The 26828-nt window shown below is 42.6% G+C and overlaps 1 protein-coding gene across 4 annotated transcripts in view; it reads right to left on the bottom strand.

Annotated features, from left to right (window-relative positions):
• Positions 1-272: 272 nt before the first annotated feature.
• Positions 273-26828, bottom strand: part of PTPN11 (protein tyrosine phosphatase non-receptor type 11) — a 94111-nt gene continuing 67555 nt past the window's right edge. For 2 of the 4 annotated variants that reach the window (XM_016924286.4, XM_054663612.2), the window contains exons 11-16: positions 23603-23757; positions 21736-21803; positions 21071-21222; positions 7903-8015; positions 5363-5464; positions 273-4340 (exon numbers count right to left, since the gene is read on the bottom strand). In XM_016924286.4, the coding sequence (XP_016779775.2) occupies positions 5395-5464; positions 7903-8015; positions 21071-21222; positions 21736-21803; positions 23603-23757 (558 nt within the window). In that variant the 3' untranslated portion in view covers positions 273-4340; positions 5363-5394. Of the gene's footprint in view, positions 4341-5362; positions 5465-7902; positions 8016-21070; positions 21223-21735; positions 21804-23602; positions 23770-26828 lie in introns of all 4 variants that reach the window. The other 2 variants (XM_063785017.1, XM_063785018.1) reach the window with 1 other exon arrangement.

Below are 26828 nucleotides of genomic sequence, written 5' to 3'. Positions count from 1 at the left end.
TGCCCAGCATTTCTTCTATACTTTACACAGACTATACTTTTTACTCTTGAGTTACTCATATGTTCTCCCAGATAGAACTCCCTATCTCCTAAAGCTATTTCTACAGGAAACACTCAATGAATTCTTGAGGAACTCATGCCTTTATTCTATGTTCCAAGTCACTTCTAGATAAGAGCTGCCAAATGTCAGTATTTTGCCAGTGTGAGAGGTGGAGCGACCAATAATCCCATTTTTTTCCTGGACATTTCTGATGAAGCAAACAACAAATGCCATCATATAAGAAAATGGTTTTATTCCTAATTTTTAGTTCCCATACAGTTTACAAATACACTTTTACTCTGATAATACAGCTTTGCAACTAGCAAAGCAGTTGCGCTAACACCCATAAATATAGGTGGGGAGACAATTAACATCCACTAATGTTTCTCTACATAAACTATTCTTTTAATGTCTTTTTTTTAAAAACAGTTGCAAATAGACTACATAATATACGTGGGCAAAAAGGCAATTAAGTGAATCTCTTGAAACACTAAATGTATAATAAACAGCATATTATCAACATTTACATGATTCACATCAAAATGATGACATCCTAAAACGTATTCCTTTTAAAGGATAGATTTATCAATAAAATATTACATATCTTTTAATACTCTGGTACAATACTTCATATACTGCAGGAAAATTAATTGTAGGTCTAGTCATCAGCTTAATCAGGGATCCTTTTCCCATTAGCTTTTATTAATAAAAGAATCACAATTAGGTCATAAATAAACAGGCAAATTATTAATTACATGATTTGAGGCTTAGGATGAAAACTTGTCAAAATTAGTTTGATATACAGCAAAGTTATACAACACACTAAAACCAACTGTTCAATAGTTTTTGCCTTGTGTGAACTGCCCATAGTGAAAAAGGAACAAATTTTTAGTGAAGAAAGATACAATAAACTATATTTTGGAACTTTTCAAGAGGAAGAAGGAAAAAAGATTTCAACAAAATTAAGGGCAAATACAGATCCTAACAAAGGCATCCTGACATCAGGGAGGCCATGTGCTTGCTATGTGTGAAAGTTGATCCCCCAACAACATACAGAAAACAAAAGCTGCACTGGCTTTGTAGTTATGTCTATAGTCTAAGTTTCCCTTATGGATACTAAGCTACAACAAAACACTTGACAATTGCAAACCTTTCCACATCCCCCTGAATTAAAAATAACTCAAGATGTTATTAGTTCTTAAAATCCCCAATAAAATAACCTCTAAAAATAATCTTGACCATTTTCCTGGCTGTTTCCCCGAAGCAACTTGGCTCTTTAAAGAATGCACACACACCAAGAAAGTCCCACCAGTGTCTTCTCATCCCCATTTAGCCACATTTGAAAAGACCTTGGTTTCAGTGGGAGAGATGACCATAAGTTTCAGAAGGGCCACACACTGGACATGAAGCGCCTTTTCGTTTTTTTTAAAAAAAGTTATTAAGACTGTGAAATTTGGCTTTTTTTTTAAACTCCAATACCATGTGCCAGATAACTCTTTCACCCCAAAATATAAAATCCTATGCTTATAATTTTAAAATCCTCAGTGAGCTATGGAATATTGTGCATATTTAATACCCACCAGCAACCTAGAAGTAGATGGCATCCATGTGTCTGTCACACCGACTTTCCAAACAACCTCATTCACCCATTACTGACTGCTCTGGCCCTGGGCGCTCTGACTTCCTCAGAAACCACCTCTTTGGAACTTTCCTTTCCACAGCTTTTTTTTAAAACTTCACCTCGAGCTTTCTCCATCATCCCAGCCTCTCTGCCTGATTCCATCTCATGTAAAGTAAACTCGTCTGAGAACCTGCGATCACCTTTTACCAAGCACATGATAAGCCGTAGCAACCTAGGGACTATGATAACTCTGGCCTTGGCCTAAGTTTACATAAGAACATGATAGTTTGCTGACCTCGTGGAGGGAAATCTAAATGAAATCAATATCTTATAACAAAACTAGCCAAGATCAGGTATTTCCATTCTGAGTATAAAAGCAACTGATCTTAAGCAACAGGCAGAGATGTTAATGCAGAAGATATATTTGTACAATCAAACTCTTGTGTGCTGGTGAAAGACTTTACCCCCAAAGTCAAGTCAAGTCAAGACAAAACCAAAGCAAAATGGAGAATGAGTCGATGTAACAATGCGATAAAAAGAACAGGATTCAAGCTTCTTGCTGCAAATACTGAACTGGAATCTTTTTCTTTACAAGTTTGACTAGAAGACAGCAGTGACACTTCCCTAATAAGGGAATACCTTCAGGCCACACCTGTGTTCTGAAGCAATTCAAAGTTCAAGGAATATTGGGGGGTGGAGGTGGGGGCTGATATACATTTTGTCAGTGAGAATGGCAGCCAAACTACCCCAAAGTCTCAAGGGACTGAGAGACCTCAGAAAGGAACTACCACCAGGGCTGGATCTAGGCCTTCCTTTCAGAAGCCAAAGTCAGAAGAATCCAAGGAGGCCACAACTTCATGGCAAAGATGCCATAGCATTATTACCATCACAAAAGTCAACCAATGATATTTTCACTGAAATATCCGCACTGGATGATTCAACATATGAGGCAAAGAGGGATGTCTTTGGAGAAGGCACTTAAGGTAGAACATTAGCAAATCTTACTGGTTGGCTACAACAAAAATGAGCTCATTCAACCTGGCTGGAGGCCTGTTAGGGCTGTTCCTTCTCACTGTGGCCTGACTAAAACCCAGTGGCATTAAGAAAGAGTCACGTTTCCCAAGTCTGGGGATGCCCCAGTGGGGTGGTGCTGCTCTCAAAAGCCCTGTGTCCCTAAACACATCCATGTTCACAAGATCAGTTTCCCCAAGTGCTGGTTCCAAAAATAGGCTCAGGGCTAGCAGAAATCATTCAGGAAGCTTCTTGAAGGCCCTCTCTTTATTTCTTAGTCTGACTTTCAGCTTGTCCCAGCTACTGTAAGCAGCTTCGGCTTCCCAAGGTCACTAGCAACTTCTACTTTTGCTAATATCCTTGGTTTTTCATGGCACTGGTTGTGACCGTCTGTTAGACTAGTGGCCCCCCACTTAACTGCACCTCTACTTCACACCCTTTTCTTGAATCTGAGCTGGGCTTGTGACTTGTTTAGTAAGTAGAGGGCATACCCCAGCTTTCTTCTGATTAGAAAAAATCATCATCATCATCATCATCATCATCATCATCAATAGAGGGAAGTAGAAGGGACACTGTGACAATTCTGGACTTAAGTTTTCAGAAGGCCTGGCCATTTCTGCTTTTGAGCTCTTGGGAGCTCTGAGCTGCATGTGAGAGGTCTAGCTACCCTGCCAGCCAGGCCACTGAAAGAGACTACACGAAGAAGGAGAGACTCAGGACTGCAGGCAGAGAGAGAAGCCCAGCCATCCCAGTCTCTCCGCCGACCTGCTGACCACATGAGTGGCCACCTGCAGGCTGGCAGAAGAACAGCCCAGCTGAGCCCAGCTCAGATTGACGAACAGTTGGGGGCAGGTTTTTTTAAGCCACTAAAGTTTTGGGATAAGTTTGTCAGCAACATTTGACGACCAAAAACACTGGTCATTCATAGATGCCTTTTTTCTAAGTACAAGACAATTACTCAAATGCAAAGAAAATATGGCAAACGTTTTCCCACCACAAACTTCTCAGTCAACAGCCGAACTATAATTGGTCAACGGCTGGAAAAAAGAAAAAAAAAAAAGCCACACCTCTTACCTTAATTCATAAATATCCATGATTCTTTTTCTATGACTCTTTAATGCCAGTGCAAAGGTCAACTTCTGACAGTCTCAGGCACTGGCTTAATTCTCATTTGGCCAAAAATAGAAGCCATCAAAATGAATTATCCACTACTGGATACATGATGGTAAATGAGATTGTTCTCACTTTTCTAGGTCGTTGTTACTTAATTTTCCCAAATCATTTCTTCTCATCATCCCCAACAATGAGGAAAAAAAAAATTAAACTGGTTAAGGGTATAAAAATAAAAATAAAAAAGCCTATTACTAGAATTTGAATCCCCATAATCTGCAAAATACAGCACACAATTTAACTGCTTCCTCAATTTCAAACAAATTCTATAAAATATAATGTCTACATTGTAGAGATGATTTCTTCTTATCTGAGGAAATGAGTAATTGGGAAGCAGGTATTGTTGAGTTAAAATACAGTGGTCTTTAAATGGTTTCAAATTTTGCTTATCAAAAGGTAGTCAACCACAATGCAAGCCTTCCAAATCCAAATTCTGTCTTCACATAAACTTTCTTGCGTCTGTTCTTGATCTTTTTAGGGAGAGGGTGAAAGTCCACATCTGGGGAAGAAATAAGTTAGAGTTTTTAAGGAACATATATCTAAAAGCTTAACAAAGCATTAGGTGATTTTAAGGTAGACTTAGAGCTTTTAACTACACTACCCATTGAAGTGGAATTTCGACATGAAATACTGACACTGAGTTTTTTGTTTTTTTTGTTTTTTTTGAGATGGAGTTTCACTCTTGTGGCCCAGGTGGAGTGCAATGGCGCGATCTTGGCACACTGCAACCTCTGCCTCTCCTGCCTCAGCCTCCTGAGTAGCTGGGATTATAGGCATGCACCACCATGCCCAGCTAATTTTCTATTTTTAGTAGAGACGGGTTGGTCTCTACTATTTTAGTTGGTCAGGCTGGTCTCGAACTCCTGACCTCAGGTGATCCGCCCACCTCAGCCTCCCAAAGTGCTGGGATTACAGGTATGAGCCACCACGCCCAGATAAGTTTCTAATTTATCATGAAAACATACATCATATACTTGGGTCACACTTAAAAAACGTAATTGATGAGGAGGCAACATATGGGAGAGATGAATTTCCAGCAGCAGAGCTGGAAGGGATGTCGGTGACCCAGTCGGCAGCCAAGTGGTCTAGCACCCCATGCCACACAGTTGGTCAGAGGCTGACTGAAATGAGAACTCAGGCTTCCTGACTCCCAACCACCCAGTGCTGAGTCCCGATGCTTCCCAGATCCCTACAGATCATCCCCCAGCACAGCCTGGGCTAACCAACTCTAATAAAAATTGCAGGAACAGTGATACCTGCACTCTACCACCAGTATCAGCCATTTCTCTGGAATAAGTGCTAGCCTTGCCTCATGCAGAATTAATTCTGTGTTTTATTTTAATGTTTAATGAACTCTAAACTAAAACCATCTTGGAAAAAGAAGTACAGGGAGAGGAAAAAGGAGCCTGGTTTGTAAAACTCAATTATGGTACACTTTGCTAAAACATTCCCAAATTGCTTGCCTGCTTAAAAATACTGCCAATTATATAAACAACCAATAGAGCACTTGCATTTAAATACCTATTTCTGTGCTGAAGTTTTGGCAGGTTTTCTCATCTGAAACTTTTCTGCTGTTGCATCAGGCCCACGTTTTCATAGACTCTAGCACTGTCTTCTCTCATTCTGGAGAGAAAAGAAAAAGAAAGACATTTACAAAAATGTAGACCACGCTGTTTAAGCTTACATGATATCTATAAAACACATACTACATTCTTTGGGCACCAGATATGGTACAGACACAGTTCCTATGCCTAGGACCTGACATTCCCAGGGAGAGAAGAGATAGCCATACAGCAATATAATTACAGAGGCAGAAGTGAAATAACGCTGGGCATGGTGGCTCACGCCTGTAATCCCAGAACTTTGGGAGGCCGAGGTGGGTGGATCACGAGGTCAGGAGTTTGAGACCAGCCTGGCCAATATGGTGAACCCCGTCTCTACTAAAAATACAAAAATTATCCGGGTGTCAAGGCACATGCCTGTAGTCCCAGCTGCTTGAGAGGCTGAGGCAGAAGAATCTCTTGAACTCGGGAGGTGGAGGTTGCAGTGAGCAGAGATCGCGCCACTGCACTCCAGCCTTGGCGACAGAGCGAGACTCCATCTCAAAAAAACAACAGAAGTGCAATAAAAGCCTCAAGTCCTGGTGCTCCCTGGGGTCTGGCAGAAAGCAGGTTGTTTTAAGGAGGCCTGTAGGATGAGGCATTTGGATCGCACTGTGAAGAAAGGTTGGAAATGCACACATAGAATGAAATCCTATTGATTTCCAGTAGAGGGATCTGAACAGGCAAAAGCTCCAAGAAGGGAAAATACAGGAGCACGCAGGCAGTGATGAGAGATCTATTTAGCCCCAGCTCAGGTTATGTGAAGGGCAATGGGTGGTTTAGGGCCTAGGACAGAGGGCCAAAGCATCAAGATCCCAGACTTCTTTCTGCTGAGCACGGAGGTGACATCAGAGCAGTCCAGGAGAGTGAGGAACCCAGCAGCTGTGGGTGCCAGGCTGAGAGGGGCTCCAGGACCAGTGTATCCTGGATCTGAAACCTACAAGGGAGATGACGGGAATGAAAGGCAGACAGGCTGTCTGTCACAGGCATGCCACTGGTACTGAGGGAATCATGACAGCTGACTCAGTCATGCCAACAGGAGGGAAGAGCTGTCTGGCAAGGACTCAGAACCCTGGCATTCCAGTTCCATTGCAAATTATTGCAGAGAGCAATTTAAAATATCAATTTTCCCAGGCAGTCCACTGGGAAAGAAAAGCAAAAAGATAGAAAGAAGTGGCAACTTGGAGGAGAAAATACCTCTGCTGTATAATTTCATTTCAATGTTAAATAGAAAGCAAATGTTAATACAAACCTCATATATGCCACCTAAAACATTTATATAGAATATTAAAATCTGCAGGGGTTTAAAAATCCATATCGGAAGCAAACAGAGAGAAGATTCTTAGGGAAAAATAAAAGGTAAATGTTATACTAGCAAGTGACTTTCGAATATATAGAAAAATAATAACTTACAATTGCTATTCATATACTCAATTTGACAAATGCTTTCCTACCGTGTTTTCAACAAGGAGTCGGGAAGGATTTCTGGGAAGGACTTGAGAGTCAGTATTTTAGGCTCTATATGCCATACATGGTCTCTGTCACATATTATTCTTCCGGCTTTGTTTTGTTATTGGGTCTTTGTTTTGTGTTCTTTTGTTTTACAACCCTTTAAAACCATTAACAGGCCATACAGTAACAGGCCATGGCCCACATCTGGCCTTGTGAGCTGTAGTTTGCTGACTCCTGGTTTAAACACCCAAAGTAGATTTCTGTTGACTGGTGGCAAATGAGCAGATCATGGCTGGGCTGACACATTAGTGGTCAATTTATTTACTTTTATTTTGCAAAGAGCCTTAACACATCATTAAGACATATGACCTTCCTTTGTTACAATCCCCAGCCCATCAAAAGAAAAATTAGATTCTTCTTGGAGAACCACCACTTGATATACTTAAAATCCCATATAATCCTAGCTAGCATACCAGTCAGCCTTCAGTTTAGGAATTTATTTTATTTTATTTTATTTTTAGACAGAGGCTCACTCTATCGCCCAGGCTGGAGTGCAGTGGCATGATCTCGGCTCACTGCAACATCCGTTTCCTGGGTTCAAGCGATTCTCCTGCCTCAGCCTCCTGAGTAGCTGGGATTACACACATGGGCCACCATGCCCGGCTAATTTTTGTATTTTTAGTAGAGACAGGGTTTCACCATGTTGGCCAGGCTGGTCTCGAACTCCTGACTTCAAAGTAATCCATGAACCTCGGCCTCCCAAAGCACTGGGATTACAGGCGTTAGCCACCATGCCTGGCCAGCTTAGAAAAATTAAAACGTAGTTGAGATAGCATTAACACAATCAATAGATATCACCAGTCACAGATACACTAACAGTAGGGCAACAGGAACGTGCACCAGTGAAAGGCATGTGCTACAAACTTGTGTTTTGTTTTTGTTTTTGTTTTTTAAACCTTTTTAAACCACCATGACCAGGTAAAAAGAATTTCCTTCAGCACTACTTACTCTGCACAGGGTGGCGTTGGAGTACAAGGCGGGAGGGGGCTCTGATCTCCACTCGTCTGGTCCGCTAGAGAATACTTAATATTTGTATATTCGTGCCCTTTCCTCTTGCTTTTCTGAAATTTGGAAGAGTGCACATGTGAGGGACAATGGTTATTTTAAGGGGATAAAAAGCAAAAAAGGTATTTTGCCCAAAAAAAGAAAAAAGAGAGAGAAAGAAAAAAAAAATTGATAGACGGGTTGAGAATACTGATACATTGACCAAATTGTTAGGGGATTCACCTTCTCAAGGTAAATACACAGTAGGAGTGAAAAGTACTTTTGAACCACAGAATTTGAAAGCACAGAGTCACGCATTAACAACCTACTGTACCGAACCAAATGTCCCTGTTTCTACAAGAGAATTCACACTTTCTTTGCCACATTAGCATCTAATCATTTCATAGTTCATGTGGAACACATTTCATGGTTTTTCAGGTAAACAGCTGGGAAAGGAACTCCGAAAATAAATTCACCCCAACTAGAAATGGCACACAAGAATGAAAGATGGTAGCACTCTTATCAGAAACAATAACACACTTCATTGTATCTCCCCTCACCCCTGGAAAAGACTCTGGCACCATTTTTGTTTGTTTGGAGACAGAGCCTTGCTCTGTTGTTCAGGCTAGTGTGCAGTGGCATGATCTCGGCTCACTGCAACCCCCGCCTCCGGAGTTCAAGCGATTTTCATGCCTCAGCCTCCTGAGTAGCTGGGATTACAGGTGCCCACCACCATGCCCAGCTAACTTTTTGTATTTTAGTAGAGATGGGGCTTAACCATGTTATTAGCCAGGCTGGTCTTGAACTCCTGAGCTCAGATGATCCACCTGCCTCAGCCTCCCAAAGTGCTAGGATTACAGGCATGAGCCAACACACACCTGACCCACCTTTAAAACTTTATTTTTGGTTCTGATGATACCCTGGGGGGAAAAAGGCAAAGAAAACCAGCAGTCATGCAGTCTCATCTCAGATGTGGAGTGAACTATATTTGGTAGGACATCTAGTTAGGAGGTTTGTCACCCTTTTCTACTCCTATAGGCACCTGGAAACAGCCAACTCTGAAAATCTAATCCATCAGATGAGCATCATTATCTAATGTTGACTTCACTATAGGATTGCCCTTAGGGTAGCCATATCAAATACTAATGTACAAGCCAGGCCTGGTGGCACAGGCCTGTAGTCCCAGCTACTCGGGAGGCTGAGGCAGGAGAATTGCTTGAGCCCAGGAATTCAAGGCTGCAGTAAGCTATGATCGCACCACTGCACTCTGGCCTGGGCAACAAGGCCCATCTCTAAAAAGCGAGACCCATCTCTAAAAAATAAAAAATAGGTCTGGGCATGGTGGCTCATGCCTGTAATCCCAGCACTTTGGGAGGCCAAAGCAGATGGATCACTTGAGGTCAGGAGTTCAAGACTAGCCTGGTCAACATGGCAAAACCCTGTCTCTACTAAAAATACAAAAATTAGCTGAGTGTGGTGGTGCATGCCTATAATTCCAGCTACTCAGGAGGCTGAGGCATGAGAATCGCTTGAACCTGGGAGGTGGAGGTTGCAGTGAGCCAAGATCAGGCCACTGCACTGCAGCCTGGGTGATGGAGTTAGACTGTCTCAAAAAATAAAAATAAAAAATAATTTTTTGCCTAATACTATTTGCCTCTGTTAAAGTAGCCAAACCAATTTATTAAGTGATAAAGCAGTCAGTAAGAACTTATAGTGTAGGGAAGAAGCTGCAAAACAGACATCCAAAGCAAAAATATTTTGTTTGGTTTATATACTATTTTAATTTTTTGAACAGCCATTTTCTTAAAACAAAAAGACTTGTAAATAACCATTTCTGAATAGCAGTCGTAAATGTTTAGCACTGAAAAATCTTTGCTTATATAAGAAACAATCCTTAGAAAGATACAATATAATTCAAAATTAAATATTAAATGGAAGAATTGGCAAGAACATTTGGTTTTTTTGTTGTTGTTGTTTTTGAGATGGAGTCTCGCTCTGTCACCCAGGCTGGAGTGCAGTGGTGTGATCTCGGCTCACTGTAGCCTCTGCCTCCCAGGTTCAAGCAATTCTCTCCCTCAGCCTCCCAAGTAGCTGGGATTACAGGTGTGCACCACAACACCCAGCTTATTTTTGTATTTTTAGTAGAGATGGGGTTTCATCATGTTGGCCAGCCTGGTCTCAAATTCCTGGCCTCAAGTGATCCACCCGCCTCGGCCTCCCAAAGTGCTGGGGTTACAGGCCTGAGCCACCATGCCTGGCCCTTTTTTTTTTTTTTTTTTTTTAAGAGACAGGGTCTCACACTGTCACCCAGACTAGAGCGCAGTGGTGCAATCATAGCTCACTGCAGCCTCAAACTCCTGGGCTCAAGCAATCCTCCCATCTCAGCCTCCCGATAGCTACAGGAACATGCCACACTCAGCCAAATTTTTTTTATTTTTTGTAGAGAGGGGGTCTCATTATGTTGCCCAGACTGGTCTCAAACTCTTGGCCTCGAGTGATGCTTCTGCCTCAGCCTCCCAAAGTGCTGGGTTTACAGGCATGAGCCACCATGCCCAGCCAGCAGAGAACATTATTTTAAAACTTATCCCGCCGGGCACTGTGGCTCATACCTGTAATCCCAGCACTTTGAGAGGCCAAGGCAGGTGGTCACTTGAGGTCAGGAGTTCAAGACAAGCCTGGCCAACATGGTGACACCCCATCTCTACTAAAAATACAAAAATTAGCCAGGCGTGGTGCAGACCTGTAATCCCAGCTACCCAGGAGGCTGAAGCAGCAGAATCACTTGAACCTGGGAGATAGAGGTTGCAGTGAGCCAAGACACCACTGCACTCCAGCCTGAGTGACTTGAGATGGAGTGAGACTCCATCTCAAAAAATAATAAAAAATAAATTTTTTAAAAAATAAAACTTATCCTGAGGTTTAAAAATCTCGACTCACTTTTTAAAATAAAAATTTTAAATATAAATAGAAACTGAGGAGTAAAACTGCTTTTTTACTTGATACTTTTTTTAAAAGCAATTTTTAAAAACACATGACATGAGATCTACCCTCTTAACAAACTGTTAGATGTGCAGTATTGTTAACTATATACCCACTGCTGTATAGAAGATCTCTGAAGTTTTTTGTCTTGTATTACTGAAACTCTATACCCACTGAACAGCAAATCCCTATTTCCCCCTCCCTACTCAATACTTCCTTGAAAATAAAAATCAGTATTTCTATTAATACATAAAGTGATTACAACAGAATTTTCTAGTGTGGAATAATTAGTACAAATGAAACAGGAATTACTTCAGTGACTCAAAGGAATCCAAGGAAAAGCATTAAAATGTTGAAACTTTTTAGCTTATGCAGAAGACCAAGAAATAAAACTGACTCACAAATCAGATGGGCTTGTCTCAGTACTGTGACAGCCCAGACTGTGTTATAGATCAAGAGAAATGCTCAGAGAATAGGGATTGTTTTGTTTTGATTTGTGTTTGTGGAGTAGAGGGTAGTGTGTTTCTGAGGCCTAGAAAATCATCTGAAATTGATCTATCTCCACCCAAATTCAACGTCACAGCACAGTAACCAAGCCTTCTGCAATGTTTATAACAAATTTTATGGCCTTGCCAACTGACACACACCCAAGATTGAGAGAAGGGATTGATCACAAGACTCCAAAATCATCTGGTATTAAGTATCTTTCCATGTTAAGTAACTGATTACATTCATAAACCTTAAATTACAAAAAATCCAAAGGCCAAGAGCAGGAAGAGAGGGTAAAATGAAAACACTTGCCTTGGTTACAGAGCAGCCTAGACTACTTGTCCAGTGCACTGTGGGTTCACATTTGAAGACTACAAACACCGTGATTCCTTCCACTATCCAATCATGAAATTTTGCTGGTTTTACTTCACTCTGTGCTCACTGTCAGTCCTGCCCACCCTGACCAAACCATGACGGGTTCTCACGTGCAGCACTGCAGCAGCTCCTCACTGACCCTGCAGCTGCTCTAGCCTAGTGCCCACCCATTCTTCACCCTCAAGCCAGGGTTCCCTTTCAAAATGAGGGTTTTTGTTGTTGTTGTTGTTGTTGTTGTTGTTTGATACGAAGTCTCACTCTGTCACCCAGGCTGGAATGCAGTGGCACAATCTCGGCTCACTGCAATCTCTGCCTCCCGGGTTCAAGCGATTCTCATGCCTCAGCCTCCCAAGTAGCTGGGACTACAGGCGTGAGCCACCATGCCCAGCTAATTTTTGTATTTTTGATAGAGACAGGGTTTCACCATGTTGCCCAGGCTAGTCTCAAACTCTTGGCCTCAAGCGATCCACCCACTTCAACCTCCCAAAGTGCTGGGATTACAGGCGTGAGCCACCACACCCGGCCTAAAATGAGGATCTTTTTATGTCATTCCCCTGCTTCAGACTCCTCAATGACTTCCATGTCCCTCCAAATAAAGTCTAAAATCTGTAATATGGCCTACAAGGCCCACCTCTCCCTCCAAACTAAAAAATCTGGTCTCAGCTTACTTTTCCAAACCCCCCATCACACTCCACATTGCCCCCCAGCTCCTTCTACTCCAACCATGCTGGATTCATTTCCAATTCAGGAACACAACTACTTAAATATTCCCAGTGCCTGGCACAGTACAACCTACTTTAATTAATGCAGGAATGAATGAACAAGTATGAAAAAACCTTTTCATTGGACCAAGGAGATGAAGGGAGCTGTGTGAAGAAACAATAGGGCACATGGGGGCACGGCCTCATGTTAACTCAAATTTTACATCTAGTAAAACTTCAGTTCCATGAGGCAACAGCGATGGCTATCTTCTTCACTGTTACAACCTCAGCATCTAATCAATGTCTGCAACAGAAAAGGCACTCAAATATTTCTCAAAGGAATGACACCAAACAAAAAAGAATAAGTGTCTAATAAAATATGAGCAGCCAAATAGCAAGTGCCACACAAGGCCAGTTTAAATCTTGCTCGTTTAATGTTGCAACAACTCAGATTCAGCCTGTGCAATCCCGTTTCTATTCCAGCTCTGCTATCATTATGGGATTTTTTTTTTTTTTTTTTTTTTTTGAGACGGAGTCTCGCTCTGTCACCCAGACTGGAGTGCAGTGGCTCAATCTCGGCTCACTGCAAACTCTGCCTCCCGGGTTCAAGTGATTCTCGTGCCTCAGCCTCCTGAGTAGCTGGGATTACAGGCACACACCACCACGCCTGGCTAATTTTTGTATTTTTTGTAGAGATGGGGTTTTACCATTTCGGCCAGGCTGGTCTCGAACTCCTGACCTCAGGTGATCTGCCCACCTCAGCCTCCCAAAGTGCTAGGATTATAGGCCTGACCCATTACAGAATTTTTAAAAGTAATTTCTGTCCTGCAATATGATTCACTCAGAGAGAACACTGTTCAGATCTCTGTATACTGAAGTGTAGAGACGCTACCTGTGTTGAATGTATTTTCTTCAAACAAGAAGTGCCTAGTTGGCAAATACAATTCTCACACGGGTATAGGTTAGTAATTCTGAAACTACTTTACACCTATACCAGGGTTGAACAAATGAGTAGATAGGTTGGTGATAATGAGACTGGGGTTTCTCCCTGTTAGAGAAAGAAGTCACAAATAAGCAAGAGGAAGGCAAGAATGAGCCCTGCAGCAATGGATTCGAGTCTGAGACATCAGTATGAACTCATGTTTAGCTTAATATATATATAGATGGCCAGATACAGAAAACAATTATAGATATATGTGAATCCATGGATTCATAGCCATGTTTTCTAGCTCTATCTGCTGAGAGGGCCTAGAAGCAGTGATTCCAGTAGCAATGAGCACACCCAACACCCAGATTGGTTTCTAAATCCCCACCTAAAGTAAAAGGAACCAGGGCACCATAGAAAAATGGATGATTCTAGGGCTGCGGCAGGGAAAAATATAAGAGGAGCCTGGAACATCTTTTGTAATGCCAAAGTAGAGAAGTACTCAGAAACGAGAGGGTGGGGACATGTCAAAGGACACAGGAGCCAATCTGAAGAACCTCCCAGTGACCAAAGCTGTAACAATTTGAGCAAGAAAAATAGATTATAACCCAAAGTATAAAATAAATGTACATGTGTCTCTATCAATATAAATAATGGAATAAATAAATGGAGAGAAGGAACAAATCTTTCTTACAAAAGCACTCTAAATAATGTATATAGAAACTAGTCATTCCAGTTTCAATTAAGCTCCAAGAGATGAAGCTTTATTTCCCTTTTCTTGAGTATGGTCTGAACTAAATGACTTTCTTCCAAAGAATTGAACAGGGAAACAGGAAAAAAGTACAGGCAGTCCCCAACTTCATGATGGTTTGCCTTATGGTTTTTTTGATTTTATGATGGTGCAAAAGCAATACAACCCTTCTGGTTTTCATTCTGAGTACAGTACTCAACACATTACATAAGATATGCAACACATTATAAAACAGGCTTTCCGTGAGATGATTTTGCCCAACTGTAGGCTAATGTAAGTGTCCTGAATACGTTTAAGGCAGGCTAGGCTAAGCTGTGATGTTTAGTAGTTTAGATGCATTAAATGCATTTTTGACTTAGGATATTTTCAATTTATGATGGGCTTATCAGGCTGTAACCCCATCATAAGTTAAGGAGGATTTGTAATTATGCAGTGAGAAAAATCTGGCAGATACTAACTAAACAAACTGACAAGTTTAACATCACCAGGCCATGTTGATAACATTTACCTCCAAGTGATGAGAACACTTAACAATATACCTCTGTGGTATTCTTCCCAAAAATCCATTACTCAAGTCTAATCATGAGAAAACATAAGATTAAACACAAGTTGTGGGATATCCTACAAGATATCTGACCAGTACTCTTAAAAATCGTCAAGGTCATGAAAAACAAGGAAAGCCTAAGAAGCTGTCGCAGATTGGAGAAGACTACAGTGACAAGTGAACAAACTCAGTGTGTGACCATGAATTGGATCAAGGAACAGAAAAAGGATATTCATTGGAAAACTGGCAAAATCCAATTAAACTCTAGTTTAGTTAATAGCAATGTATTGATGTTAATGTTTTAGTTTTGATAAATGTATCATGGTTAGGTAAAATGTTAACTTCAGGGGAAAGTGGATGAAAGGTATAAGGAATTCACTCTTTTATACAGAGATATGTATAATGCTCCTCGACTTTATGGGGATATATCCCAATAAACTCATCGTAAGTTGAAAATATCACTAGTCGAAAATGCATTTAACATATCTAACCTACCAAACACCACAGCTTAGCCTAGCCTACTTTAAACGTGCTCAGAACACTTACATTAGCCTACAGGTGGGCAGTATCATCTCACAATCCCTATTTTAAAATAAAGTGTTGAATGAAAAGTGAAAAACAGAATGGATGTATTGCTCTCAAACCATCATAAAATCAAAAATCATAAGTCGAACCATCATAAGTCAGGGACCGTCTGTACACATATGTGAGGTTTTAGAAAGAGGGAACTCAAATAGAGCAGTAATTGATCAGCTAATTAGCAATTCAAAGAACACTGTACCAGTACAAACAAGTAGACCCAGTGCCCAGATCTTGGTTTCAAAATACTGCTCTTCACTAAAAGGAATCAGGTTCCTTTGAAAAATGGCTGGGAAAGAAGATGAGCCTAGACCATCTTAAGTCTAAAGAAGTGCTTGAAAATGGAAAGAGATCAAAAGGACAGAGTACCCGATCTGAAAAGGTTCCCACTAGCCAAATTCAAGTCAATTCAAGCAATAACAACAAAAATAGTAGTAAGGTGCCCATTCTGATAGACATGAATAAATAAATAAGGAAGAAAGAAAAGCCCTTCCTTATAGTAGGCTTGCAACTAAAAACAGAAAAGGGAATGATGAACCTTAAAAGTTCTAGAAGAAAGCATATGGGGAAAGTAACATGACAATGGTCATGGCAATGGTTTTTAGGATTTGATACCAAAAGCACAGGGAACAAAATAAAAATAAACAAGTGGAACAACATCAACATCCAGGCTAAAGTGCAGTGGCACCATCTTGGCTCACTGCAACCTCCACCTCCCGGGTTCAAGCGATCCTCCTGCCTCAGTGTCCCAAGTAGCTGGGATCACAGGTGTGCGCCACCACACCCAGCTAATTTTTTGTATTTTTGGTAGAGATGGGGTTTCACCATGTTGGCCAGGCTGGTCTCGAACTCCTGACCTCAAGTGATCCGCCCTCCTCAGCCTTCCAAAGTGCCGGGATTACAGGCATGAGCCACCGTGTCCAGCATGGATATTAGTTTTAAAAAGAAGAAAATCCTGTCATTTGCAAGAACATGGATGACATTATGCTAAGTGAAATAAACCATCACTGCCTGATCTCATTTGTATGTGGAATCTAAACCAGTCAAACTCATAAAAACTGAGATTAAAGCAGTGATTACCAGGGGTTGGGGGTAGGGAAAACAAGGAGACTTTGGTCAAAGGGTACAAACTTGAAGTTACATAAGATGAATATATTTTGGAGATCTAATGTACAGCATGGTGATTATAGTTAATAATAACGTAATGTGGCTGGGTGTGGTGGCTCATGCCCGTAATCTCAGTACTTTGGGAGGCCGAGGTGGGTAGATCACCTGAGGTCAGGAGTTCGAGGCCAGCCTGGCTAACATGGTGAACCCCCATCTCTACTAAAAATGCAATAATTAGCCAGGCATGGTGGCGGGTACCTGTAGTCTCAGCTACTTGGGAGGCTGAGGTGGGAGAAGCACCTGAATGAACCCAGGAGGCAGAGGTTCCAGTGTGGCAAGATCATGCCACTGCACTCCAGCCAGGGTGACAAAGTGAGACTCCATCTCAAAAAAAAAAAAAAAAAAAAAAAATGTACACTTAAAATTTACTAAGAGTGGCCGGGCACAGTGGCTCACGCCTGTAATCCCAGCACTTTGGAAAGCTGAGACGGGAGGATCATTTGAGGTCAGGAGTTCGAGACCAGCCTGGCCAATGTAGTGAAACCCCACCTCTACTAAAAATACAAAAATTAGCCGGGTGTGATGGCGGGCACCTGTAATCCCAGCTACTGGGGAAGCCAAGGCAGGAGAATCACTTGAACCTGGGAGGTGGAGGTTGTAATGAGCCGAGATTGTGGCACTGCACTCCAGCCTTAGTGACAAACCAAGACTCTGTCTCAAAAAAAAAAAAAAAAGTAACTGAGATGTTGGATGCATTATTTAACTCAATTTTGATAATCATTTCACAAAGTGTACATATATCAAAATATCATGGTGTACACTTTATATACAGTTTTTCTTTGTCACTTATACTTTTAAAAGCTGGGGGAAAGGCAATGATGGAAACAGAAAATTGCCATTTGGCAAATACCACAGTAATAATTTTTTCAGGCAAGAATTTAATCAATGAATATAAAATTAGTAGGCAAAAAGTATTATGAGAGCCGGGCGCAGTGACTCACGTCTGTAATCCCAGCACTTTGGGAGGCCGAGGCGGGCAGATCACAAGGTCAGGAGATCAAGACCATCCTGGCTAACACGGTGAGACCCCGTCTCTACTAAAAATACAAAAAATTAGCCAGGTGTGATGGCAGGCGCCTGTAGTCCCAACTACTTGGGAGGCTGAGGCAGGAGAATGGCGTCAACCCAGGAGGTGGAGCTTGCAGTGACCCGAGATTGCACCACTGCACTCCAGCCTGGGAGACAGTGCGAGACTCCATCTCAAAAAAAAAAAAAAAAAAAAAAAAAGTATTATGAGAAATTGGTAATTTACGCAGTCTCCAGTATCTACCCACAAGATATTAACTTAAAAGGGAAAAATAATAACTTTATGGACAAGAGATTAACTTAAAAGGGAAAAATACTTTGTTCCTAAAAAAAAAAGTAGCAAAAATACTACTTTTTGCTACATTTTTTGCTACACCTGTAGTCCCAGCTACGTTTTGCTCAAGTAACTTTATGGTGGACAAATTTGACAGACACCACCTTATTCAAGTGATCAAAGTTAACACCACTAGTAATGAATCAGGTCAACAGTGTGTACCTGATGTGATGTACTAAGAAGACTACAACAACATTTCTGTGACAGTCCTGCCAAAAATGCATGACTAGAATATAGTCAAGAGAAAACACTGGACAAATCCAAATTGAAAGGCATTCTGCTAAATAGCTGGCCTAAACTCTTCAAAAACATCCAGGTCATGAAAAATAAAGAATGACTGAGAAACTGTTCCAGATTAAAGCGACTAAACATACTAATAACTGGCCAGGTGTGGTGACTCACGCCTGTAATCCCAGCACTTTGGGAGGCCAAGGTGGGAGGGTCACTTGAGCCCAGGAGTTCAAGGCCAGCTGGGGCAACATGGCAAAGCTCCATCTCTACAAAAAATACAAAACTTAGCCAGGCATGGTGGTGCACACCTGTGGTCTCCAGCTACTCGAGAGGCTGAGGTGGGAGGATCACCTGAGCCCAAGGAGGTCAAGGCTGCCGTGAGCCATAATTGCACCACGGCACTCCAACCTGGGCAACAAAGTGACACCCTGTCTCAAAAAAAGAGAAAAAAGATACACTATAACCAAATGCACTGTGTGACCCTGGACCCATAAAAGATACTAGCAGGACAAAATTTGAAGATGGTCTGTAGGTTAGATAATAGTGTTATATCAATGTTAGTTTCCTGATTTCGATCACTGTATCAAATAATTGTGACATTGGTTATGTAAGAGAATGCCCTTATTTTTACAAAATATACACATTTTAGAATGTGTAGGCTTAGATTATTCATTTTTTAAAATGAAATGATATTTAGAGACAAAGGGGTATAAATGTTTGTAACCAACAAACATTTTACTTTTTAAAATTTACATTTTTAATTTTAAACAGAGAGAATAAACAAATGATAAAGTTAAGTGTGCTAAAAAGTTAACAGTCAGGAAAGCTGGGTAAAGAAAATTCCACAGACTGCTTTTGCAAATTTGAGGGTTGTTTTTTTTTTTCACTACTGTAGTTGGAAGTTAACAAAAAAGTCTACCTCCAAGGAACTGGCAGAGTGTGAGAACTGTTTATAAAAACTTGAGAATTTTCTCAATCTTGCTTCGTTTGCACTTTCCCCTGGATTCCCACATCTGATTTTATATTCTTCCTTCCTTGTGCTGTTTCTTCTCTTCCTTCTCCACAGCTCTTCACCCATCATTCCTTTTTTTCACTGATCCTTCTTTAGCAAATTCTTTCACTCCCAAAGGTCCTGAACACTTCATAATTTTAGAAATGACTGTATTTTAGAATAACCAATTATCCTGAATGAGTTTTGTTCTTTTGCTCCATTTATAAATCAGCTGGGTTTAATGTTATGTCTGCCATTTAAACTTTCTACTAAATTAAGTACTTCTTACTTTACCACAATCAGCCAGCAAGCCAGTTCCCAGATTGATTCAAACCACACAACGCAGAAAACTATATATTGCAGGATTTCATTTTTAAAAATAAATAATCGAAGCCTACACATTTTTAAAACCCAGAGGTCACTGGGCTCAGTGGCTCACACTTGTAATCCCAGCACTTTGGAAACCCAAAGTGGGAGGGTTGTTTGAGCCCAGGAGTTCGAGACTAGCCTGGGCAACATAGTGAGACCTTGTCTCTACAAAATAAAGATAAAAAAATTAGCCGGGCATGGAGCCACAAATTTGTAGTCCTAACTACTCAGAGAGGCTGAGGCAGGAGCACTGCTTGAGCCTAGGAATTCGAGACTAGCCTGGGCAACATGGCGAAACCGTGACACTACAAAAAATGCGAAAATTAGCTAGGTGTGGTGGCGCATGCCTGTAGTCCCAGCTACTTGGGAGGCTGAGGTGGGAGGATCGCTTAAGCCTGGGAGATTGAGGCTGCAGTGAGCCATGACTGCACCACTGCACTACAGCCTGGGGGATTGAGGCTGCAGTGAGCCATGACTGCACCACTGCACTCCAGCCTGGGCAACAGAGAGAGACCTCTCTCTCAAAAAAAAAAAAAAAAAAAGACATCCCTGAACATGCTCCAACTTGTAGCAACTATGTTACATTCTCTTTGTATTTACTAGGAGATCCTTCTCTTTGGGCAACTTTTTGCCTAACTATTCTTGAGCCAAATTAAGTATAATGGAAGACAGATATAAAATAAAGTAACCGTCTAAATATTTCATATCAGTTAATACAAATTCAGATTTAAAGCACTGAGGTTCAAATTTTGACCTTACATTTCTATACATACACTGTTTCTGAAGATGTCTATGTACAATAAAACAATCCTGTATGTCTGTGCGGACTGAAAACCTACTAAACTAATTAGCAAGTACCTTCCTTTGGCCAACCAAACTTTGATAACGTGGCTGCTATTCTGCTAGGCTAGAAATCTTTCAAATATTGGTGGCAGGTCCCATTCTGAAAAGAGCTCAGCATTTGGAGAAGCTGAGTTCTCTGGAAGGCAACGAGCAGAGTAATGCAGGCACTCGCCACTGATGTTTAGACACCACCCCATCTGCAGCATGGCAATGGGGTTGAGGGGTTGGGGAGAGAAGCACAGCCCCCAGAAGAGCAGCTCTCTTCATTTCCTTCATGTCAGCATATTCCTAATTAACTCAGCTTTGTGCCTGTTATGAATAGCTTCAGATGGAAAGGCTCCAATTCCACATTCCTCTTCATTATGCACAGCTTATTAAAATTGAAATTTCACTGTTTCCAACTTGACCAAATTAGTGGTTCAAACTGCCGTGCGCTATTAAGAGTGAGGCATTCGTTTTAAAGGATGGAATCAGGATAAACATGGCCTGGATCAAGGCTGGAACAGGCTAGAAACTTCAAGGCTTTGAGTTTTACGCTTGCCACATGAGCCTGAGAACATCAGAACCTTTCTGCATGGCAGTTCTTCAATCTGGCAGGCCAGGCTGATAGGATGGTGCCCTTCCCTAAGCTCCTCTGCAGTGAAAAATCAGAGCTGAGAAGTAGAGAATAATTGACAGTTTCCAGAGGCCCTTTTAGTTGGGAGTTTGTTTCCCATTCCCAAATCAAACAGTTGTCTATCAGAGCCTGTCCTCCTGCTCAAAAGGAGAGCGTATCCAAGAGGCCTAGCAAGAGAATGAGAATCCGCATGCCAGCCCTCAGGCTGGTACCTGCTCTTCTTCAATCCTGCGCTGTAGTGTTTCAATATAATGCTGGACCGCCATATAGATAAATCGGTACTGTGCTTCTGTCTGGACCATCCCTGACCTCTGAGACCGCACCATCTGGATGGTTTTGGGAACGTCAATATCGCAGTCAACACCTATGAAGGAAACATCATGAAGAATAAAGAGAAACTGCAGAGCCAGGATGAAGTTGTTTAATGCACAATTTTTAGTGGACTCAGAGACAATGCTAATTTAGTCTTTGCTGTTTTAACTGAGCATGTTGCAATGGCTACAGTGTTGAACTTCTGACCAATACCAATGATCCCAGAAGACTACATAAATAACGAAGTGGCAGAAGTCAGGATTCCCTCACTTGCCAACAAATCACCCCATACTGTAAACAAGGTCAGGTGGCTGGATAGAGACCACCACTGTGTATGCAACAAAAGGCCATGGCAGTGGGTTCTGCAGCTCCTAGACTTCATTTTATGCCAAAAGCTCAAATAGTGTCACTTCTGTTCTCAGGCAGACACACTGAAGTCTTCAGCCCAGATTTTTGTGAAAGAATTTTCCCATTCAACCTCTCTTCCCCAGGCTGTTTTCATGAGCACTTTCCTTCCATAAACTAAAAACAGAAACTGTCGCTTCTTGCCCACCAGATGACCCACCTTTCTCTCTGATGATGTCAATAAGAATATCAATCACAATGAACGTCCCTGTCCGGCCAATTCCAGCACTGCGGGCAGAAGGACAAAAAGCAGGGACAACAGAATCATTCATGGGGGTTTCAGACTCAAAACTAAGCCATTAATATTAACAGAAACAATGTCTACTCTTGGGAGCTATTTATAAAATTGTCTATTTATGTTTGAAAATATGTTGGCAAAAAGCATAGGGCTTTGGAGTCAGCCCAAACCTGCTCTTGCAGTTCAGCTTCTCCAGTACAACGTGCCTGAGGTAAGTCCCTTAACCTCTCTGACCCTTAATTTCTGCATCTGTGAAATGGGGACAACAGCACATACCATACAGAGTGCTGGTTGGACAGAATGAAACAGGAATCGTATACAAAAAAATACATCAAAATTACTGAAAGAGGGCCGGGCGCAGTGGCTCTCGCCTATAATACCAGCACTTTGGGAGGCCGAGGCAGGAGGATCACTTGGGGCCAGGAGTTCCAGACCAGCCTGGCCAACATAGCAAAACCTCGTCTCTACTAAAAACACAAAAATTAGCCAGGCATGTTGTCACGTACCAGTAATCCCAGCTACTCGGGAGGCTGAGACATGAGAATTGCTTGAACCCAGAAAGCAGAGGTTGCAGTGAGCTAAGATCGCGCAATTGCACTCTAGCCTGGGTGACAGAGTGAGACTCTGTCTCAAAAAATAATGATAATAAAGTTATTGAAATAGAAGAAGTAAATAATTTTAAAAATTAAAAACAAAACAAAACAAAAAACATTGTGCTCAGAGGCTGGCTCAATAAATGGTAGCTTCTTTAACAACTGGACAAATAAACACTTTCACATATATCTACTTGCCCAAGAAATGAATGAGATTTAGGAAACCCAATATTCCCCAGTATAATCATGAAGCCCAAACTGGAGAATCAGCAGCCCACAGACTCATTACAGAGGTCACAGCACAGCTTCCATCAAAGGCCTTGGTGGAAAGCAGCTGGAATCTTGTGAAGCAAACATATATAGTGTTAGGGGAGAAATATATTTATGGTAGAAGAGAACAGAATGGGCCGGGCATGGTAGCTCACACCTGTAATCCCAGCACTTTGGAAGGACAAGGCAGGTGGATCACCTGAGGTCAAGGGTTCGAGACCAGCCTGGCCAACATGACAAAACCTTGTCTCTATTAAAATACAAAAATTAGCCGGGCTTAGTATCAGATGCCTGTAATCCCAGCTACTTGGGAGGCTGAGGCAGGAGAATGGCCTGAACCCGGGAGGCGGAGGTTGCAGTGAGCCAAGATGGCGCCACTGCACTCTAGCTAGCCTGGGCAACAAAACAAGACTCTGTCTCAAAAACGAAAAAAAAAAAAAGAGAGAGAGAGAGAGAACAGAATCACAATCAAAGAGATGAAGAAAAGAAGGAAAAAGAGAACCAAGCAAAAATGACTTAAGGGATCCTCAAAAGTCAGGTCTATTTCCACCACACCCCCACCACCTCAATACCTACAAAGCAGTCAACAGCTACAAAGCAAACATCATGAAGAATAAGGAGAAACTGCAGAGCCAGGATGAAGTTGTTTAATGCACAACTTCTGGTGGACTCAGAGATAATGCTGACTTAGTCTTTGCTGTTTTAACTGAGCATGTTGCAATGGCCATGGCCAATGGCAGTGCTGTAGGGTCTAGGAGAAATATGCCTTGGGATCAAAATGTCCCTCAGTGCAGTTGCTCTATGCCTCAAACAGATATTAAATTCTTCCTACAGTTAAAGAGCTAGGAGTGGGTAGGTAAAAGCAAGCCCTGGGCGCTAGGAGACAGGGACAGGCTGTGGCCTAGAGAGGCAGCAGGAGCTGTCACCTGCAGTGCACCACGACCGGCCCTGCATCCATGATGCTCTCCTGCTTATGGTGCACCTCCTCCAGGAAGTCCAGCACGCCCCCGGGGTCGCTGGGTACGCCGTGGTCCGGCCAGGTCCGAAAGTGGTATTGCCAGACCGTTCTCTCCGTATTCCCCTGGAGTAGAGCCAAGAAAAACCAGAAAAGAATTAAATAAATCAAGAGGTTAAGGAATCACCCGGTTCTAAGCTTTCCTAAATCCAATGTAAGCCAATGAAGAGGAAGAGAATCTCCCCAGGTTCCACTGAAAGGTCCTCTTCGTGAGGTTCCCAGAACTCATCTCCTTTTGGGCAATCCTGGAGGCAACTCTTTGCCTCTGTCATAAGAACCAAGAGGTCTGGCATGGCAATTTGTTCTTTCAGGTAACTATACCCTGAATCATCTCTCTGAATTACCAGCGACAGGTAACATCCCTATTCCCCTGCATTCCTGTGGCACTCAGCTCTGGAGGCAACTGAGACCTCTAGGGATCCAGGTCTCTCCTCCCAGCAGAAGAGGAAGCAGATGGGGAAACAGGCATTCACTTAAGACATTCATTCCTCTTTGTTATTTTTTTGATACTCAACCTTCCCCACCATATAAACACAGACTTTTATTATAGTATCATTCTTTTTTTTTTTTTTTCCCCAAGACAGAGTCTTACTCTGTTGCCCAGGCTGGAGTGCAGTGGCATGATCTTGGCTCACTGCAACCTCTGCCTCCCGGGTTCAAGCCATTCTCCTGCCTCAGCCTCCCAAGTAGCTGGGATTACAGGCACGCATCACCATGCCTGGCTAATTTTTGTATTTGTAGTAGCGATGGGGTTTCTTTCGCCATATTGGCCAGGCTGGTTTCAAACTCCTGACCTCAGGTGATCTGCCTGCCTCGACCTCCCAAAGTGCTGGGATTACAGGCGTGAGCCACCCAGCCTGGCCAGTATTGTTCTATTTTAAACTTGTATTTAATGCAAAGCAGATAAGAAAACAGGCTTTGCTATCAGATGACTAGATTTAGGCTCCAATTCCAGGCACTCACACTCACGTGGTCCTTGGATATCTCTAAACCTCAATTTCTTCCTTTTGCAAAGTGCAAATAATAATCTCTCTCTCTCTGTCATAATGCAATTGTAAGGACTCAATGAGCTCGCTGAAATACTCAGCCTCTGCCCAGCAAATAGGAAGAGACTCAGCACATTATGGCTATTTTGAGGATAATGATAATTAATAAAGATCAACAATGGCACCAAGGCTACAGAAAACCAAAAAGTATCATGTTTCTGGGTCTATCCAGATTACGTAATTGTAGCAGCACCATTCATTCCTACATCTTCTTCCTATATATGTAGAGATAATCTAAGCTAAGTGACTTTTTTTTTTTGAGACAGAGTCTCACTCTGTCTTCCAGGCTGGTGCACAGTGACCCGATCACAGCTCACTGCAACCTACGCCTCCCCAATTCAAGCAATTCTTGGGCCTCAGACTCGACTCCCGAGTAGCTGGGACTACAGGCGTGTACCACATCCAGCTGATTTTAGTAGAGACGGTGTTTCGCCATGTTGGCCAGGCTGGTCTTGTACTCCTGACCTCAAGTAATCCACCCACTTCGGCCTCCCAAAGTGCAGGGATTACAGGCATGAGCCACTTTGCCCAGCCTTAAGTGACATTTTTAAAAGGGATGTAAAAGGACACTTTTCTCTTTTTTCTTCTTCTTTTTTTTTTTAATTTTTTTATTTTATTTTATTTTTATTTTTAACTGGGCACTCTGTTGCCAAGGCTGGAGTGCAGTGGCACAATCACAGCTCAGTGCAGCCCAGAACTCCTGAGCTAACACGATCCTCTTGCCTCAGCCTCCCAATATGCTGGGATTACAGGCGTGAGCCACCACGCCCAGCCCTCTCTCCCATTTCTACTTGACAGCTACATTGTTCCAGTTCCTCTCACTATCTCTACCATAGATTCAGCCTCCACCCCTCCTCCCCATCATCAGAAGGACTGGACCCTCTCTGACATCAGAAATCCAAACATCCCACCCTGGGCCACAACCACACTGGCTTCCAGCTCCTTCTGGTCCCCCCGTCACTTTCTGTAGCCTCCAGACCACTGAGCCCTCCCTCTACTTTCCACCTGCCTCCTCCTGCCCCTGTCCCCCTCATCCGGACAGGAGTCCCCGTGCTCTGGGGACAGTCTCTCTCTACCATGTGCCTCCATTCCTTGACCTCCTCTCCATCCACTGCAACTATGCAAAGCCCTCGGCCTGGACAAACCATGTACTTTCTGTTTTCTGCCCTAGGAGCCAAGTGTCCTTGGAGAAAAACCAGGCAATGGGTATCAGTATATTTTCATGTTCGCCACCTCAACTGGGAACTTGGCACAGCACAGAAATTTCTGGACTTCTTGCCCTGCTACACAATTACGGTTTCATCTTTTCTCCCTTTCTTCATATATTCTATCTCTTCTTATTCCCTCTGATTGTCTGTTGATGGCCTTGCCTCAAGCTTCCAAGAGGATAGGGAATACAATCACTCTCAGCTCACCTACCGGCATCTGTGGCCACCTTCTCCTTTTGCCCTCCTGTTGCCACAGAAAAACATGTCCCTCTATCGAGCAAAACTGATCCATCCACGACGCTCTGCATCCCACCTCCCCTCCGCATCCCACCTCCACCCTTGCCTCCCTGACCGCTCCACTTCAATGTGTCCAAGGCATCTCAAACTTTGTGTGTCCACAAAAAGGTCCTTGATCCTCCCAGCTTCCTCAACTCCACTGCCATCCCCCCGGACCTTTCTCAAGCTAGAAAATTGCCAGTCACCCTGCACACCACCCTCGCCCTTGGTACACTCCTTCACTGAATCCCTGCATGTCTGCCTCCAGTCAGCTCTACTGGGTCCTCTTCTTTCAGGCACCCTGGGCACTGGCCTAGTTCAATCCCTATTATTTTTTACTCTGACGACTGCAGTACCTCCAAATTGGTCCTAATCCCTACAACAACTCCTGCCCCCTCCAGTCTCTACAGGGTGGAGGGGAATCTCTTAAAAACTTAAATCCAACTCTGGCTGCTTACCACACTTAGGACAAACCCCCACAACCTCCTTTGCTGACTCAAACACATTGTTCCCTATGCCTTAAGAACCTCCCCTCCCTTGGCCGGGTGCGCTGGCTCACGCCTGTAATTCCAGCACCTTGGGAGGCTGCATGTGGCAGCAGGATCGC

This window comes from Pan troglodytes, chromosome 10 (assembly GCF_028858775.2).
Source record: "Pan troglodytes isolate AG18354 chromosome 10, NHGRI_mPanTro3-v2.0_pri, whole genome shotgun sequence".
NCBI classification, from domain to species: Eukaryota; Metazoa; Chordata; class Mammalia; order Primates; family Hominidae; genus Pan; species Pan troglodytes.
The sequence above is the reverse complement of the archived record's forward strand: the minus strand, read 5'-3'. Positions and strand labels throughout refer to the sequence as shown.